The sequence below is a fragment of the Aotus nancymaae genome, unplaced genomic scaffold (assembly GCF_030222135.1).
Source record: "Aotus nancymaae isolate 86718 unplaced genomic scaffold, 86718_ANA_hifiasm-v0.15.2.pri h1tg000039l, whole genome shotgun sequence".
In the NCBI taxonomy this organism is placed as follows: domain Eukaryota; kingdom Metazoa; phylum Chordata; class Mammalia; order Primates; family Aotidae; genus Aotus; species Aotus nancymaae.
Window position 1 is genome coordinate 10,561,683 of NW_026988453.1, and position 18,837 is coordinate 10,580,519.

At 39.9% G+C, this 18,837-nt stretch overlaps 1 protein-coding gene and 1 long non-coding RNA gene across 2 annotated transcripts in view; one reads left to right on the plus strand and one right to left on the minus strand.

Annotated features, from left to right (window-relative positions):
• Positions 1-2,701: 2,701 nt before the first annotated feature.
• LOC105721912 (complement receptor type 1) overlaps positions 2,702-18,837 on the plus strand; it is a 168,073-nt gene continuing 151,937 nt past the window's right edge. Inside the window, exons 1-8 of the mRNA XM_064360317.1 lie at positions 2,702-3,172; positions 5,969-6,145; positions 6,237-6,339; positions 7,955-8,040; positions 9,918-10,136; positions 11,175-11,354; positions 11,967-12,066; positions 17,668-17,753. Coding sequence (XP_064216387.1) covers positions 3,028-3,172; positions 5,969-6,145; positions 6,237-6,339; positions 7,955-8,040; positions 9,918-10,136; positions 11,175-11,354; positions 11,967-12,066; positions 17,668-17,753 — 1,096 coding nt within the window. The 5' untranslated portion in view covers positions 2,702-3,027. The remainder of the gene's footprint in view (positions 3,173-5,968; positions 6,146-6,236; positions 6,340-7,954; positions 8,041-9,917; positions 10,137-11,174; positions 11,355-11,966; positions 12,067-17,667; positions 17,754-18,837) is intronic.
• LOC135268224 (uncharacterized) lies at positions 4,059-11,561 on the minus strand. Its single transcript, XR_010336503.1, has 3 exons — positions 11,368-11,561; positions 10,829-10,923; positions 4,059-4,248 (listed from the first exon to the last, which is right to left on the minus strand). It is a non-coding gene; the product is annotated as an uncharacterized LOC135268224 (long non-coding RNA).

Here is an 18,837-nt window from a genome sequence, read left to right on the forward strand (position 1 = left end):
TTTTTTTTTTTTTTTTTTAACTGCGTTTCACCCTTGTTGCCCAGGCTGGAGTGCAATGGCGCGATTTCAGCTCACAGCAACCTCTACCTCCTGGGATCAAGTTATCCTCCCACCTCAGCCTCCCAAGTAGCTGGAATTACAGGCCTGTGCCTATACACCCAGCTAATTTTTGTACTTTTAGTAGAGGCAGGGTTTCACCATGTTGACCAGGCTGATCTTGAATCCCTGACCTCAGGTCATCTGCCCACCTTGGCCTCCTAGACTGCTGAAATTACAGGTGTGAGCCACCCCACCCAGCTTGTATAGCCTTCTGAATCTGTAATTTAATGATGTCTTGAACCAGTCTCAGAAAATTTTTAGTTATTACTTCTTCAAATGTTGTTTATGCTCTCTTATCTCTCTCCTCTCATTGAGGGACTTAACTTAAACATGCTAGGCTTTATTCTTCTATATCTTTAGTCTATATTTTTTATCTTTTTGTTTATTGGTGCTTTGTTCTGAGTATGTTCTTTTGTCCTAGCTTCAGTTCATTGATTTTCTTTAACAGACTCTAAACTGCTATTAATCCCACCCAAATTCTTAATTCCAGTAATCATATTTTACTTTTATAATTCTAGACTTTTATTTTCCAAATCTGTCCTGTTATTTAATTAATTTATTTATTTATTTATTGAAAGAGGGTCTCACTCTGTTGCCCAGGTTGGAGCACAGTGGCACAATCACAGCTCACTGCAGCCTCAGCCTTCACAGGCTCAATCAATTCTCCCACCTCAGCCTCCTGAGTAGCTGGGAACGCAGGTGTGCACAACCACACCTGCACAGCTGGCTAATTGTTTTTTGTTTGTTTGTTTGTTTTTTAGAGACAGGGTTTTGCCATGTTGCCCAGGCTGGTCCTGAACTCCTGAGCTCAAGCGATCCATTCGCCTCAGCTTCCCAAAGTGTTAGGATTACAGACGTGAGCCACCGCACCTGGCCTGTTCTCTTTAATAGTTTCTAGTTCTTACAAGTTTCAGTTATATCCTTGAACAGGTCTGTAGTTCTAATGGGTCAGTGTCTGTCATCAGTAATTGTGTGTGATCTTATCTCCAAGTATCTGGTTATCTTTGATTGTGTGCCAGGAACTATATTTGAAAATGTGTCGGTAGAAATAATTTCAAAACCTTAGATGACCTATGTTGTTCTGGAGAGAATTTTTGTCATTGTTTCTGCAGGCATCTGGGGACATTAGCAATCTAGGACCACTCTAATTCAATCTCAGGATCTGTGATTTTCCTGTGTCACCCACAGTACCAGTACTTGTAGTACCAGTTCCTGTCTCTGAGACAGCAGATTTATTTTCAATTAACCTTGATTACTAGAGCCTAGTTTCTTGTTGCCTCAGGACACATCAGAAGGTATTACCAGGCCTTCCTTCCACTTTGGACGGGCCTTGGATTTCCATTTTTGTCCCTTAACTTCATAAGGCAATCAAAAGTCTGCTTGGCCTCTCAGTTGCCCCATCCTGATTCAGCTGCCCATTCCCAAACAGTAAGCAACCCAGTTTCCCAGCCCAAATACCCAGCTCTCAACTGGATTTTCATCTTCTCCTAGATCATGTTCCAGGAATGCTTCACTAGTTTGTTAGCTCTTTGATGTCTTATATATATATTTATTTATATATATATTTATATAAATAATATATAAATATATATAATATTATAAATATATATTATATATATATATATATTTAATTCTCCAGTATTTTTAGCCTTTCTTGAGGATGGATGGTTGGAGTAATATTTGATTTGAATTGTTGAGATTACTATTACTAGAAGTAGAGCCTGAAAATTTTTTATTTTTAATTTTAATGAATTCATTCATTTAAAAATGTATTCAATTAAATTCACTCAGTTTTAATTTCAAATGTTTTGGAATTTGGACTGAAGTAATTTAATTCTGGTTTACGGCAATACAGTATACGATGTATTACTGCTACATTTTTTAATGTATTTGGGGGCTTTTTTGTGGGCTAATAGTTAATAACTTTTACACAGATATCATGTAATGATATCAAACTTAGATTTGATGAAATGAGTTGGTAAGCTTTATATCTTTTATATGTTGTGAAACCTTGAAATTATATTTGGAAATAATTGTCACTTGAAAGTTTGATAGAACGTATCTTTGATTTTTTTCCATTCTTACATGTTTCTTGCTCGATTCTAGTTTTCTGTATCTTTTTAAATGAATTTTAGTAGTTTATATTTCCATTGCTATCATTTAGATTTTCAAAATATTTAACCCCAAACAGTCTACAGTTTTATAAATATTGTCATATACATAAAAATATGTTTAAATTATTTTTCCTACTATATATATTTGTGTTTTCTCTCATCCCTTATACTTTATCTATTAGCAAATGTTTTTGTATTTTATTTTTTTTAAAAAGCTAACCTCAATAACAAAAATGGAAATTAAGAAAGCAAATGAAAAAGAGCAGGAGAAAACTGGATAAACTCTATAATACTATAATCAAAGAGCTATTTAAAATGAAAAGAATGTGGATTGGGTTAATAAATGCATGCAAATATTACAGAAAATCATATAAGTAAGACAGGCAGGAGACATGATATTATGCTCACTGAAGTTACAATTTGTAAAAATTTACCTATGTGTTAGCAAAGATTAAAAGCAAATAATGAATGTAAAACTAGTTACAGTTTAGTGACTCATGAGATTTTTGTCATTCATTATTTAAATTCACTGTTATTTAACCTGCTCTTTCTTTTCCCAGGAATTCCCTGTGGGCTGCCCCCCTCCATCGCCAATGGATATTTCATTAGCACCAGCACAGAGGATTTTCACTATGGATCAGTGGTGACCTACCGCTGCAATCCGGGAAGCAGAGGGAGAAATGCGTTTGAGCTCGTGGGTGAGCCCTCCATACACTGCACCAGCAATGAGGACCAAGTGGGCATCTGGAGCGGCCCGGCCCCTCAGTGCATTATACCTAACAAATGCACGCCTCCAAATGTTGAAAATGGAATAATGGTATCTGACAACAGAAGCTTATTTTCCTTAAATGAAGTTGCAGAGTTCAGGTGTCAGCCTGGCTTTGTCATGAAAGGATCTCCCCGTGTGCAATGCCACGCCCTGAACAAATGGGAGCCAGAGTTACCAAGCTGCTCCAGGGGTGAGTCTGACTGAGGCCTAGAAGGGCTCTGCAAATGACATGAGTTGCTGCTGGATCAGGAGATTAGTATTTGTTCAAGGGGAGGGATGTGTCATGAGCAGGGTCGGGGAGCAAATTTTCTAGGTAGTGAACATGAAATTCAGAAGGTGTGTGTGTATATGTGTGTGTGTGTGTGTGTGTGTGTGTGTACATGCACATGTGCTGAAATCGAGAAGCAAAGTTAAACCTGGGCAAATAATTTGATGTTTCTTTGGGGTTCTTATAAACAGATCTATCAATTACCTTTGAGTATAATAATTGCTGATAGGAAATGAGCGAGTCTTCTGTTCAGACACCATAATACAGGCTACATGTGAATTTTAATTCTTAAAACAAGGTTATTAGGTGGTTACCAGTTTTTCTATGTTTTTCTGTTTTGTTTTGTTTGAGATAAGGTCTTGATTTGTCACTCAAGTTAGACTGCAGTGGTGTGATCATGGCTTATTGCAACCTCTACTTCCCTGGCTCAAGCAATTCTCCTGCCTGAGCCTCCCAAATAGCTGGGAGTACAGGTGCATGGCATCACACCTGGCTAAGTTTTTTATATATTTTTTGGTAGATATGGAGTCTCACCATGTGGCCCAGGCCAGTCTCAAACTCCTGAGCTGAAGCAATCCACCCAGTTTGCCCTCCCAAGGTGCTGAGACTACAGGCATGAGCCACCGTGCCCGGCCTCTATGTTCTGCAAAGAATATGTGCCTTAAAGAGATTGGATAACTTTCTAAGATTCTAACTTGCAGACAAGACTGAAATGCAAGTCCACCTGACTCCAGAGCCTTGACTTTGCTAATCAGCATCCAGTCAGGAAATCAAAACTTACTCTGGATACAGTCAAGGAGTGAGGGATTTCATGCAGGTGGTATTAGTCTGTTCTCACATTGCTATAAAGAACTACCTGAGACTAGGTAATTTATAAACAAAAGAGGTTTAATTGACTCACAGTTCTGCAGGCTGTACAGGAGGCATGACTGGGGACTCCTCAGGAAACTTACAATCATGGTAGAAGGCAAAAGGGAAGCAGGCATATCTTCATATGGCTGGCAGGAGATAGAGAGAGCAAATGGGGAGGTTCTGTACACTTTTACACAAGCAGATCTCAGTAGAACTCTATCACAAGACAGCACTAGGGTGATGATGCTAAACCATCAGAAACCACCTCCATGATCCAGTCACCTCCCACCAGGCTCCTGCTCCAACACTGGGAATTACAATTTGACATGAGATTTGGGAGGGTACACAGAGCCAAACCATGTCACAGCTAATAGGTCAGAAAGATGTTAGAAGGGCAGGAAAAGCCATAGCAACAAGGTAGAGTTACCAGAGATCAGGGAGCTACTGTGGCTTCCAGTCTAAAGCACAGGAGCCTGTACTGATGCTGAAATGGTCAGCTCCTGCCACTGAGCAGGTGTCTTCCTGAAAGCTGCTAATGCTGCAGGAGCCACCACTGCTGCCAGAATGTAGCTGATATTGCTGGAGCAAAAGTCGTTGGCATTGCTAGAATTGAAGCTGTGGCTGCTCACCGAAGCCATCTATACCGTCACTGCCTGAGCCACCTCTAGAAGTAGAACAGATTCTGCCATCATCCTGCCTTTTTATTTGGCATATATGCCTCCAATTGGCAGAACCTAACAAGAGCCCAGCTATCAAGGAAGACAAAGGATTGTAGTTTTAAGGCCTGCATTACTAGCAGTCAAAAGACAGTGCAGAAGTGTGAGGCCAGGGGCCAACACAAATTTAACAAACACACCACCTCAATATTACATCACCAGGCATTGAGTAGTCAAGGGAAACACTGGGTGATGAGCCCTGAAAACTGGCATTACAGCATCAGAGTATTTACGAACTCCTTAAAGAAGTCATTTTTCTAGTCCAATCCTCCATTTGATGCTTGAGAAAGCTGAAGTCCAGCAAAGGGAACTGATCTGCTCAAAGCCAAACTGAAATTATTTTTTCATTTTATAACAGTTTTATATAGCTTAGTTGAGACCCAAATGTGTTCTGACTTCCTGAGTTCAGACCAACTATATTAAGAGACAGCCAGAGATGCTGTTACCATAAGTTGTGTGAAATATACGTTCTCATTATGGTGACAGTAGGTCTTTTAGATTTTGTTCAACAGTTGCCCACCTTCTCACTGGAGTAAAATGAATGACCGGGCAGCACCTTGCTACATAGCATGAGGAGAGGAGACCCATCGTTCTCTACCACCCTATGTCAGGTGGCCGCTGAGGGAAGATGTGAAAGGAGATGAGAATAAGGTGTATGGACGTCATTTCTCGCACCATTTTGATAGGTGATGGAGGGACCTATTACATGAGACATGCGCGTGGGCACTGCTTTATTGCCTAAAATGCGAGACTGTAAATTGATGATGCCTTTCTAGAAAGGAAGTGTGAAGATGTAAAAATCCTTCATCCCTCCCAGTTTTGTACTGGGTGAACAGAAATTGGAAGCATTCTAGACAGTTCCATTCTAGAAGGAACTGTCCATCATGAAATCTTAGGTGCATACTTTAGATGAAAATCAATGAAATGGGGATACCTCCGTTTTAGTCACAGTTCTGCAAGTGTCAGTTCTATGACTGATGGCAAGACATCTTCCTCACTCTGTGTATGTAGTTTATCAATATAATAAGGCTTTTATTGTGCCTTTTTATTACATATAGGTTTATAATTATTATTCCCTTGGCCAGTTTATCAGTGAACAGAAAAAGTTATTTTCCCACAATTAGCAGTACTTTGTTTCTCTCTCCCCCAGTATGTCAGCCGCCTCCAGATATCCTGCATGGTGAGCGTACCCAAAGGGACAAGGACAACTTTTGGCCTGGCCAGGAAGTGTTCTACAGCTGTGAGCCTGGCTATGACCTCAGAGGGGCTGCTTCTCTGCACTGCACACCCCAGGGAGACTGGAGCCCTGCAGTCCCCAGATGTGAAGGTGCCTAGACTCTTACCTGGCTTGATATTTTTAGCTTGTGTCTTTATTCTCCACAAGCCAGTTATTTCTGTTTGTTTTTCTTTTTCTCCAGTGAAATCCTGCGATGACTTCCTGGGCCAACTTCCTAATGGCCGTGTGCTATTTTCACCTAATCTCCAGCTTGGAGCAAAAGTGGACTTTGTTTGTGATGAAGGGTGAGTATAAGCTTGCCTGACCTGCTGGACATTAAAATTGCGGTTGGGAATTAGTCCAAAAAGGTGAGATTTGGTGTGGCTTAAAAGAAGGACACACACACACACACACACACACACTCAGAGAGATGAACTTTTGAAAGTATATGTAGGAAGAAAGGAGATAAACATACAGAAATAATTACATGAGATATGAAGAGGAAACTGGGCCATACATCCGGCAAGTTCAAAGGCAAATATAACTGCTGGTTATGAATATATAGGTAGCACATTAAGGAATATGAGTAATTTAGAGAGTACCAGAAAAAAATTGTTAAGTAACTAAAAGCGTATTCTAAAAAGCTAGGATCATTTAAGAATCATTTCAGCCAGGCATGGTGGCTAACGCCTGTAATCCCAGCACTTTGGGAGACTGAGGTGGGTGAATCACCTGAGGTCAGGCGTTCAAGACCAGCCTGGCTAACATGATGAAACCCCATCTTTACTAAATATAGAAAATAAATTAGGGGGCTTGGTGGCAGATGCCTGTAATGCCACCTATTTGGGAGGCTGAAGTAGGAGAATCGCTTGAACCTGGGAGGTGGAGGTTACAGTGAGCCGAGACCATGCCACTGCACTCCAGCCTGGGGGACAGAGCAAGACTCCATTTCAAAGACAATAATTAATTAATTAATTAATATAAAGCATCATTTTAGTAAATTGTTTAAACCATCAATATTAAAATTAGTAATAGGACTGAACATGTAAAAATAAGCACTTTTTAAAAATTCAGTCATGTTATCATCTGGCAAGTCATGGGCTTTGGGCTCTGAGATGGGGTCTTGATGGCTGCTGTTAATATTTCTGGCAAGGTAATTAACTTGTTTATGTCCATCTAGTGGTCTTCACAGGGTGTGCATCTCTACGTGGGAGCTGACCAGCATGAGTAACAAAGCACCTGATCCCAAAATGTTCCACAGAATCTTGGCAGGCTCTAAATGCCAGCACCCAGTAAGATTTAGGAGGGCATCAGGGCCCAACAGACATTAAGAATTTTCGATGATTGCATACAAAAATCATGTCCTCTCTTCTTTCCTTTTTCCCCTAGAATATTCACACTTACTCTTCAGCAGCTCGAACTGCTATTGTGAGCCTTCTTCATGCCATCACAGATGTGGAGACAAAAGAACTATTTCTGTTCTGTCGCCAACGATTTCCCACTTTTCTAGTCCAAACTGGAAGCTGTTTTACTTGCTGTTTCCGGGTCAGAGTCAGGAAGGTGTTGCATTAAGGACTAGGTTTCTAATAATAACAATGAGTGATTTATCAGGTTATCATGGAGTAATCACTGAAACTCCAAGCCTGGGTCCAGAGTCAAGGGGATGGCGGCTATGTCGTGACCACCTTCTTCAATTTAAGCAGGACTCTCATGTGACCAAGCTACTGCATTTTGCCATTCTATATTGCTCCCTTCTGGATGCTGTGATTTCTCCAGAATAATGTAGTCTCTACAATTCTGCCACCTGCTGGCCTCAGGTCCTCAAAATCCTGAGAGTTGGGGCGGAGCCTTAGATTGTGAACTAAGTGACTGGTCTCTTGGCTGAAACAGCTCACTATTCACTACTATTTTCTTCTTTAGATTTCAATTAAAAGGCAGCTCTGCTAGTTATTGTGTCTTGGCTGGAATGGAAAGCCTCTGGAATAGCAGTGTTCCAGTGTGTGAACGTGAGTAACAGGAGTAACATTTCAGGCCAATCTCTCCCCTTTATCTCTTCAGTATTTGACCCATGGCCTCCCCTAATGTGCTTCTTCAATTTTCTAGTCTGAATTATTGATTTGAAAATTGCTTATTTTAATAATGTTTTGGTGTGAATTAACATGTACATCACTTGTGTTTGGAACCATCTGATCTGTTTCCGTCCCTTAGTATCCTGTGTTCTATTGTGATAAGTCCTATGGTAGTGTGCTTCTAGGTCAGGAGAGATTAGATAATGTGAAGCTATAACAATTTGCTTTCTTTCTTTCTTCCTTCAGTTCTTTCTTCCCTTCTTCTCTCCTTCTCCCTTCCATCCTTCCTTCCTTCCTTTCCTCCTTTCTTTTTATTTTGTTCTCCCATCAAGCTGCAGTCAGGCTGCAATTTTTGTATATATTTGCTAATACACAAATATCAAACATATAGATTTAATCAATATTTATTGATTCAATATTTATTGATCACATACTTTGTGCCAGATGTTCATCTAGCCACTTGACTTATAGCAAGGAACAAGACGAGTGAATTCCCTGTCCCCATGTTATTTTTACTCAGGTGGGGAGAGGGACAAGAAAAAAATGAATTAAATGCTGTGAAGATAATAGATCAAAGCGATGAGGAATGAGGGAAAGGTGGGGAGTAACATCAGACAGGGTGAGCAGTTTGAGACTCCTTAAATTCCCAAAACGTGCACCTAAATAATTTATACTGAGAGATTCATAAGTAATACATCAGTTTTTAAAAAATGAGCCTCATCTGTTTAGTAATCAGTAGACTGCTAATTTCTCCTAGTCTACCCATTTATAATTTCCCCTATAGAAGATAGAACTTTGCTTTATTTCTTGATTCTAAAGATTGAAAAGCATGTTTCTTTAAACAAAAAAAGCATGAAATTTTACTAAAATGTTTATGTTGTTAAAATCTACCTGGACATCTTACAGTGCTTTTTAGAGTAAAATTGTATAACAACATAATTTATATAGTGATTCTTGGCTGTCTAAGAAATCCAATGCCCCTTGAAGCAACATGACAAGTGTCTGTTCTACTGCCATGCATGAAAGCTCAGTTATTGACTGGACTACTCAAGCGTTCTCTTATTTTTCACAATCCTTGCTAGGTGAAGTTGCTTCTTCCAAGTTCCAATTCTAATGAAAAATGCCAATTAGAAATGAGAAAGAGACTGTTCTAAACAAATCAGCAGATGCTAGAAAGGAGTAACAACTGGAAACCTGACCCAGAAAGTAAAGAGAAAATAAGTCATCAACAGACCTAGACATTTTAAAAAGCAAAGCAATCTGAATCCATTTGGAGTTTTTAACAATGGCCTGACTACATTTCAATTCACTGTGACAATGCTATTGTTATCATTGAGACTGATTATCAAGATCGATGAAAGGTTTCAAACTATTTAAGATGGTTAGCACACATATATACATTTGAGAAATGTTTCACAAGAACGTAGGCTCCTTCATCAGCACTGTGTCCCCAGGATCCTGATGAGTGACTGACACAGGATATGTGCTCAGTTAATATATGTTGACTAAGTGAATGAGTTATTCTTGAAAATGGCTATTTTTCTTCTTCAAATGTTTTGATACTTCATTAAAATTGTAAAGTTTCTATTGTCCAGGAACTGCTACTATCTAGAAGATTCAGGATAGACAAATCTCTTTTGTACTTTACAATACACTTTCACTGACATCTCATTTAATCCAACTCTTCGAAGTCCTAATGTCTACTGTTATCTCCTTAGCATATTTTAAATAAAAACAATCATAGCACCTTATAATTGCAGAATACCTCTGGTGAAACTCCTGAATGAAACTTAGAGCTTTTGCCTTTTTTCCAGAAATCTTTTGTCCAAGTCCTCCGGTTATCCCTAACGGGAGACACACAGGAAAACCTCTGGAAGTCTTTCCTTTTGGAAAAGCAGTAAATTACACATGCGACCCCCACCCAGTCAGCGGGAAGACCTTTGACCTTGTTGGGGAGAGCACCATCTACTGCACAAGTGACCCCCAAGGAAATGGGGTTTGGAGCAGCCCTGCCCCTCGCTGTGGAATTCTGGGTTAGTGCTCATTTCCCTACATCCCAAATGGATTAAGAATATCTTAACCAGGCCCTCCATATTTCCATAGTTACAGGGTGGTATTTATTTGTGCATTTGCCACAGTGGAATGCCAAACCAATGATAAATAGTTCTAAGATAGGGGAACATGTAAGATCCTGACAACCTTTGCAGCTGGAGGGGCTGGTGAAAAAAGAGGGAAGTGGTGAGTGTGAGAAAGTTCTTCATTAGAATCATAGGTATTAAAAACAAATGCCTGTGAATGTCCTTACTGAAATGGCTGGCTTAGAAATCTGACCTAGAAAATCGGTGGCTCCTTCTGCCAGAAAATGTCTTGAGTTCCCTCACCCCATGCTTGTCAGCCTCTCACTGGAGTTTTGATGCCTTGAAGTACAAGGAAACCAGACAGCAAAGGTGTAACCTGGGCATAGACACTTCTTATGTCTTCCTAAAATTGTGAAAAATTAATCGGAGCTCTCTGTACCTTAAGTTATATGAGCATTAGCCAACTGAGGTGGCAGTTGCCTGTGATCGCAGCTACTCAGGAGGCTGAGACGGGAGGATCACTTAAGCCTGGGAGGCAGAGGTTTCAGTGAGCCAAGATTGTGCCACTGCACTTCAGCCTGGGTCACAGAGTGAGAACCTGTCTCAAAAATGAAAAACAAAAATAGGCTGGCCACAGCGGCTCACACCTGTAATCCCAGAACGTTGGGAGGCTGAGGTGGGTGGATCACTTGAGGTCAGGAGTTTGAGGCCAGCCTGCCAACATGGTGCAACTCCAACTCTACTAAAAATAGAAAAAAATAAATAAACAAATTACATGAGTAGGAAGAACAGATAGCAGACTAGCCTTCCAGATAATATATTGTCTTATAAGCCTATGCTGATAAAACTTTCCCTTCCAACATTACAGGGAAGTTTTTTTTCTTTTTTTTCAAAACTAATTTTCTTTTCTTCTGGCATCAAATCTAACAAGGAAGAGAAAAGAGGAAACCCGTTGGATATCTTTTTATTAACTCAGATGTTCTTGGTCTCTAGGTCACTGTAAAGCCCCAGATCATTTTCTGTTTGCTAAACTGAAAACCCAAACCAATGCATCTGACTTTCCCATTGGGACTTCTTTAAAGTACGAATGCCGTCCTGAGTATTATGGGATGCCATTCTCTATCACATGTCTAGATAACCTGGTCTGGTCAAGTCCCAAAGATGTCTGCAAACGTGAGTAACTCACATTGGATCTTTCCCATGTCTGCCAAAGCTTCTTACTGATTTTTTTTCAAATGTGGGATATGAGAAACCTCTTTTCAAAAGTGTTCAGATGGGTGGATGTAAGAGTTATTCTTGTAGGTCATCCTTGATTATTGCTTGAAATGCTCACTTCATGAGAATGTTTCAAGGAATATTTGTAGAGAAAATCTTCATTCCCTATGGGAAAGTAAATAATAAATGACTGTAGATCAGGGGGAAAGTTGAGTAGGAAGACAAATTCTGTTTGAATAACTCGGTGGGAAGAAATCCTCTGAAAACGTTGAAATATATTGGTGGTACATAATGCCAGGAATGACTTTTACACTTTGATAAGGGATGCAAGGTCTCTACATAGATCTAAATCTAGATCTAGATAGATCTGGAGGGAAGGTCTTTTTGAAAGTGGGGCTTAGCAGTTGGCTAATCCTGAGGCGCTCTGATGAGTTTTCTCAAGATGGGAAAATCTGTGGAACCGTCAAAACCACGTATTTTCTTCAGGAAGGTACATGCAGGTTGATACCTTATGTACTGAAGAGAGTTCAGATTACTTTACCTGGCTCCAAAATACTTTCTTTCCCATAGGTAAATCATGTAAAACTCCTTCAGATCCAATGAATGGTGTGGTGCATGTGATCACAAACATCCAGGTTGGATCCAGAATCAACTATTCTTGTAATACAGGGTGAGTTAGCAGCAACACCTCTTGGTTCAAGAGTTCTGGCACAGCTGTACACCTTCTAGCCACATCTCAGGAAGGAAACTGGGCTATTGCCACCTGCTCTTAAGAGGCTTGAACACAGATGTTAATTCCTGATTGAAATGCACATATAAAGAGTATGGCATTCACTGGATGGGAAGGAAAATAAATTAGGAAAGAGTATAGTACTCAAAGCACACAAACAACCCTAGCCCAGAGTAGACATTGCTGAAAGAAAGAGAAGGCCATATAGCATCTGTGTGAGAGAACAAATCTTACTGGTAACAGCATGATTGCTTCCTAGGGCTGCCATCACCAAGTACAGGCCTTCCTCGTCTTATTGCACTTTGCAGATGTCATGCTTCTTACAATCGAAGGCTTGTGCCAACCCTGTGACAAGCATGTCTGTTGGCATCATTTTTCCAACAGCATGTGTTCACTTCGTGTCTCTGTGTAGCGTTTTGATTATTCTCACAATATCCCAAACATTTTCATTATTATCATGTCTGTGACAGTGATCTGTGATCAGGGATCTTTGATGTGACTATTGTCGTTGTTTGGGGTCACTACGAACTGCACCCATATAAGACGGAAACTTTAATAAATGTGCATGCTTTGACTGCTCCATGAACTAGACACTCCCCTTCTCTCTCCCTCTCTTCAGGACTTCCTAATCCCTGAGACACAATAATACTAAAATTAGGGCAATTACTAGCCCCACAATGGCCTTTAAGTGTTCACATGAAGGAATGAGTCATGCATCTCTTACTTTAAATCAAAAGCTAGAGATGATTACGCCTAGTGAGGAAGATACGTTGAAAGCCAAGATAAGCCAAAAGCCAGGCCTCGTGTGCCAAACAGCTAGTGAGTTGTAAAGGCAAAGCAAGAGTACTTCAGGAAATTTAAAGTGATATTCCAGTGAACACATGAATGATAAGACGGTGAAACAGCCTTATTGCTAATGCAGAAGTTTTAGCGGTCAGATAGGAGATCAAAACAGACACATTTTCTTAAGTCAAAACCTAATCCTGAGCAAGGCCCTGACTCCCTTCAATTCAGTGAAAACTGACAGAGGTAAGAAGCTGCAGGAAAAAAAAAAAGCTGGAAGCTGGCAGAGGTTGGTTCCCGAGGTTTACGGAAAGAAGGCGTCTCCATAACATAAAGGTGCAAGGTGAAGCAAGAGGTGCTGATGTAGAAGCCGCACGATTTGTCTAGAAGACCTAACTAAGATCATTGATGAAGGTGTTACACTAAATAGCAGATTTTCCACGTAGACAAAACAGCTATCAATTGGACTTTCATAGCTAGAGAGGACAAGTCAATGCCTGGCTTCAAGGCTTTAAAGGATAGGCTGACTTTTTAGGAGCTAATGCTGTTGGTGATTTTGAGTTGAAGTCAATGCTCACTGACCATTCTAAAAATCCTAGAGCCCTTACGAATTATGCTAAATGTACCTCGCCTATACTCTATAAATGGAACAACAAAGCCTGATGACAGAGGTATGTCTGCAACGTTGCTTACTGAATATTTTAAGCCCACAGTTGAGCTCTAGTGCTCAGAAAAACAGATTCCTTTCAAAATTTTATTGCTCATTGACATTGCACCTCATCAGCCAAGACCTCTGATGGAGATGGACAAGGAGATGAATGTGGTTTTCCTGGCTGATGACAGCAGCAGCTATTCTGCAGTCCATGGCTGAAGTAGTAATTTTGACTTTCAAGTTTCAGTATTTCAGAAATACATTTTGTAAGGCTATGGTTCCCACAGACAGTAATTCCTCTGATGGATCTGAACAAAGTAAGTTGAAAACTGCAGGAAAGAATTCATCATTCTACATACCATTAAGAACATTCATGATTCATTGGAAGAGGTTAAAATATCAACATTAACAGGAGTTTGGTAGAGGTTGATTCCAATCCTCATGGATAACTGTGTGAGGTTCAAGGCTTCAGTGGAGAAAATAACTGCAGACGTGGTGGAAACAGCAAGAGAACTACAATTAGAAGTGGAGCCTGAAGATGTGACTGAATTGCTACAATCTCATGATCAAACTTGAACAGATGAGGAGTTGCTTCTTATGAATGAGCAGAGAAAGTGGTGTTTTTGAGATGGAGCCTCTTCCTGGTGAAGATGACATAGGCATTGTCAAAATGACCACAAACGATTTAGAATATTACATAAACTCAGTTGATAAAGCAGCAGCAGTATCTGGGAGGATTAACTCCAATTGTGAAAGCAGTTCAGAGGGTAAAATGTTATCAAAGAGCATTGCACACTATAGGAAAATCTTTTGTGAAAGGAAGAGTCAATGTGGCAAATTTTATTGTTGTCTTAGCTTAAGAAATTGCCACAGCCACCCCAGCCTTCAGCAACCACCACCCTGATCAGTCAGCAGCCATCAACCTTGAGGCAAGACCCTCCACCAGCAAAAAGATGATGACTTATTCAAGGTCAGATAATCTTTAGCATTTTTTATCAATAAACCATTTTTTAAAGTATGACTTTTTTTTAGACATAATGCTATTTCACACTTAATAGACTACAGTATAGAATAAACACAACTTTTAGACTCACTGAGAAATCAAAAAGTTCATATGACTCATTTGTTGTGCTATTTGTTTTACTGTGGTGGTCTGGAACTGAACCTGCAATACCTTTGAGGCATGTCTGTAACACGAAATGGCCGTCTTAATACAACAGAAGTTTTTGGAGTTCTGTTCTGGAGGCTGGAAGTCCAAAATCAAGGTGTTGGCAGGGACATGCTCCCTCTGAATCCTGTAGGGGAGGATCCTTCATTGCATCTTCCAGCTTCTGGAGCCCCAGGGCTTCCTTGGCGTGTTGCAACAGAACTCAAATTTCTGTCTCTGTCCTCACGTGGCCGTCTTCCCTCTGGGTCTGTGTCCTCACATGCGGTTCTCCTCTCTGTGCATGTGTGTGTCCAAAGTTCTCTCTTTTGATAAGAACGTCAGTCATATTAGGGCCTACCTTAATGGCCTCCTCTTAACTTGACTGGATCTGCAGATTGTATTTCCAAGTAAGATCACATCCACAGGGACTGGGGGTTAAGACTTCAGCATATTTGAGGGAGACACAATTCAACCGATAACAGAGCCCCTCTGAAAATGTCAATCATCAAGTGCTCATGGCACACGGTCCAGCTGTTGGTGCTCACCTTTCCCCAGCACACAGTGGAGGCTCTGCCTCAATTTCACTCTTCATGGGAACAGCTAAGCCAGGTAGTGAGTAGGGGCTATGTTTGTGCCAGGGCAACAGACACTGCAGGGCAGCTTGTGATGCCAGCAGCATATTTGCCAGACTCAGCCTCACAGACCATAGCACCTAGAATCTAACAAGGTAAACTTAGAATAAATCTAACTTCTTTTCTTTTTCTTTCTTTTTTTTGAGCATTTTAAAAATACAATTGATAAATTTCCTGACTGTGCCCTCCTCATCTTGCATTGCTGAATAAGTGCGAACCTCTCTATGGTATAAAGCAGAAAATCACTGAGCTTATGACAAGAAACAGGAAACACTTGTAAAAGAGACCAAATTGAAAAATCAGGAGAAATTTCCTCCTACAAAAGAGATTTACTGCCAAGAAACCAGGGAAACTTTCAGAACACTCTCCTTTTCTTATTTTTTAAAAGATTCAGTTGTACAAATACTTCTGTGAAACTAGCCAGGAAGTTTGTACATGAATGAATATATGTTTTCAGCGTGTTTATATATTTCATTTCATACATGTATCATATATACACATACATATATATAACAAACACAATGAATATTGCAGAAAATTAAAGCAAAGAGTAAGAAGGGTTAACCAAATTTTCCTGAATGCAGTGGGAAAAGATGAAAAAGACAGACTGGCAGGCACAGTGGCTCACACCTGTAATCCCAACACTTTGAGAGGTCGAGGCAAGAGGACCACTTGAGCCCAGGAGCTCGCGACCATCCTAAGCAACAAGGCAGAATCCCATTTCTACAAAAAAGTATAAAAATTAGCTGGGCATGGTGGCATGCACCTGTAGTCACAGCTATGCAGGAGAGTGAGGTGGAAGGATCACCTGAGCCCAGGACGCTGAGGCTTCAGTGAGCCATGATGGCACCCCTGCACTCCAGCCTGGATGACAGAATGAGACACTATCTCAAAAAAAGAAAGAGAGAAGACATATGTAAGACAATGTTAGGATTCAAAATAATGTAACAAAAATTCCAAAAGGATAAGCAAATAAGCCCACACCTAGCCATCACTAAGGAAAATTCTATGTTTCAGGGATAGACAAAAAAACTCAGTTTCCAGAAATAAAATGTGAAAATATGATACCTGCAAAAGAAATAAATTTATTGGCACCGCCTTGATTCTACACAACACTAAATTGTATAAGATAGCAGTTCTATTGAGCCAAGCTAATATTCACACCTAGAGGCTCCAGATACACATTAAAGGATAAGCAAAGACATAAAAATAGTAACATTTAAGTATGTTTCCCAGGCAATTCATAAGCAAATTTTTAAAAAGGAGAATGATGAATTCCAAGAGAAATATCAATGAAATCGAGAATTGGTAAAAACAACAACAAAATAAAGCCATACACACAGAAACTTGGCAATGTAATCGTAATTTAGTAATAATATCCCTAAAATCACAAAACATATCAATAAAACTAGAAAATGTGAGAAAACAAGGCCAGGTGGGCTAGACTTACGTTTCAGAAAAGATGAGTGGACCGGCTCTACAGAGCGTGACTCTAGAAGTGAGAAAATAGGGTTAAATATATGTCGTGAGTATATGTATAATGCACATGCACACATATAAAATGAAATTCCTCATTGGAAAAATATTAAGTTTAATTTCCAAATTATTAGAATAACTAAAACAGCTGAATCTATCTGTTCCATATAGCAAGTGAGAGGGAAGGAAAAGGAATAGCAGGGAATGCATTTGCTCTTCCACCAAAAAGAAGCCCCCTCAGGTTTGGGTCAGGTCATTTTATTCATTGCTTTCTCCTCATCCTCATCATTGGGCATCATGAAATCAATGAAAAAGGTAGTGAACGAATGATGACAAAAGCCAATCAAATGTATCATTTATCTCAATACATTTGGCTTAATCTTCTTGTTGAAAGACAAAGTCTCCTAGAAAGGATGAAAAGCAACAAATCTTGTATTTATAAAAAAACACATCTCAAGTAAAATGATGTAGTTTTATTATACACACACACACATCAAGGGAAAATGCAAGCAAAAAATGGCAGAAATGATGTGAGAAAAGACAGAACTTAAGAAAAAAATTGTCAAACAGGTCTACAAAATAATTGTGTTATTTTGGTGCCAGGTACAGTCCACAATGAAGCCAAGATATTAAGAAGCAAAGTGGGCCAGGAGAAGTTAGAGCAGAAATATCTCTTTCAATAGTGAGAGAATAGGAAAGAGAAGTGAAAAAAAGCTGGGAACACACTTGAAGTTTAGGCTGGGCCATAGAGGTCTCCTGCATTGTAATCCTTCTGGTTTGCCACATATGCACGCTGTGAGGACGCTGATGAGGTATGCACAGCACGATTATTTTCCATTTTTTGCCTTTAGGTACCGCCTCGTTGGTCGGTCATCTGCTGAATGTATCATCTCAGGCAATACTGCCCATTGGAGCACAAAGCCACCAATTTGTCAAGGTGAGTTGAAATCTCTTTCCCTGCTTACCTCACCAATGAATCCTAGAGTTGTCCTCCTAGAATTACGAAGAATGAATTTCATACCTCTTGAAATGGTATCCTTTTGATATTTGAAGAATGCAGTCATATCCCAGTCATATCCTTAAAACGGCTCACAGCATTCCCTTCTACCTTCATCTAGAAATGCTTTTTTTCCCCCTTATCTTAAGGGGTAATTTATTTTAAACTAGTCTTGAGCTCATTTAAACAGCCCCTAATTTCCTCTTCTGTTTTAAATGGCCTTCATTTAAACAGCCCCCAATTCCCTCTTCCCAGTTTGAAGAGCATTTTATTTAGTGAAGTCAACAAATACACACTTGGTGAAAGAAACCCTGTATCCTCTCTGCAGGCTCTTAGTATCACATCAGCTATTCAAGCAATGCAGCCCTTTCTTCCTTTTTATTATTTGTCTAGACAGGGGCATGCCATCTTCCCTGTCACTTGTTTGGAAGATGAGCTTCCTAGATTTTGGGGAGCAAAGAGGAATGAGCAATTGCAAGCTAACAAGGAATATAAAATGGATATAATCCTGGGTTTGGTTATGGTTTGAGGAAATAAGCAATTTTGAACACAACTGATGGGAGGACGAGTGGACACAAACTTTGTGGAAGGTCGATCTGGCTGGGCACTGTTCTAATGTAGAATAGGACACAGTATTCAGTTTTTCCAAGATCAGACAAGATTGGAGGAATTCAGGGTGGTACAGCTGTAGATCAGTATTCAGTTCTTTTTATTACCTCTGAATCTGCAAGTATTGTGTTTATTACATGTAATATTGTATACTTGTGCTTTGTGTAATATTGTATATTTTTGCCTTGTCTTTATTAGTTCTGCCAGAGCTTTTTGTTTTTGTTATTTAATAAAGATGCTATACTATGCAAGGTATGGTGGCTCATACTGTAATCCCAGCACTTTGGGAGGCCTAGGTGGGCAGATCAATCAAGCTCAGGAATTCAAGGCCAACCTATACAACAGGGTGAAACCCTGTCTCTACAAAAATACAAAGATCAAACGGGCATGGTGGCACACACCTATAGTCAAAACT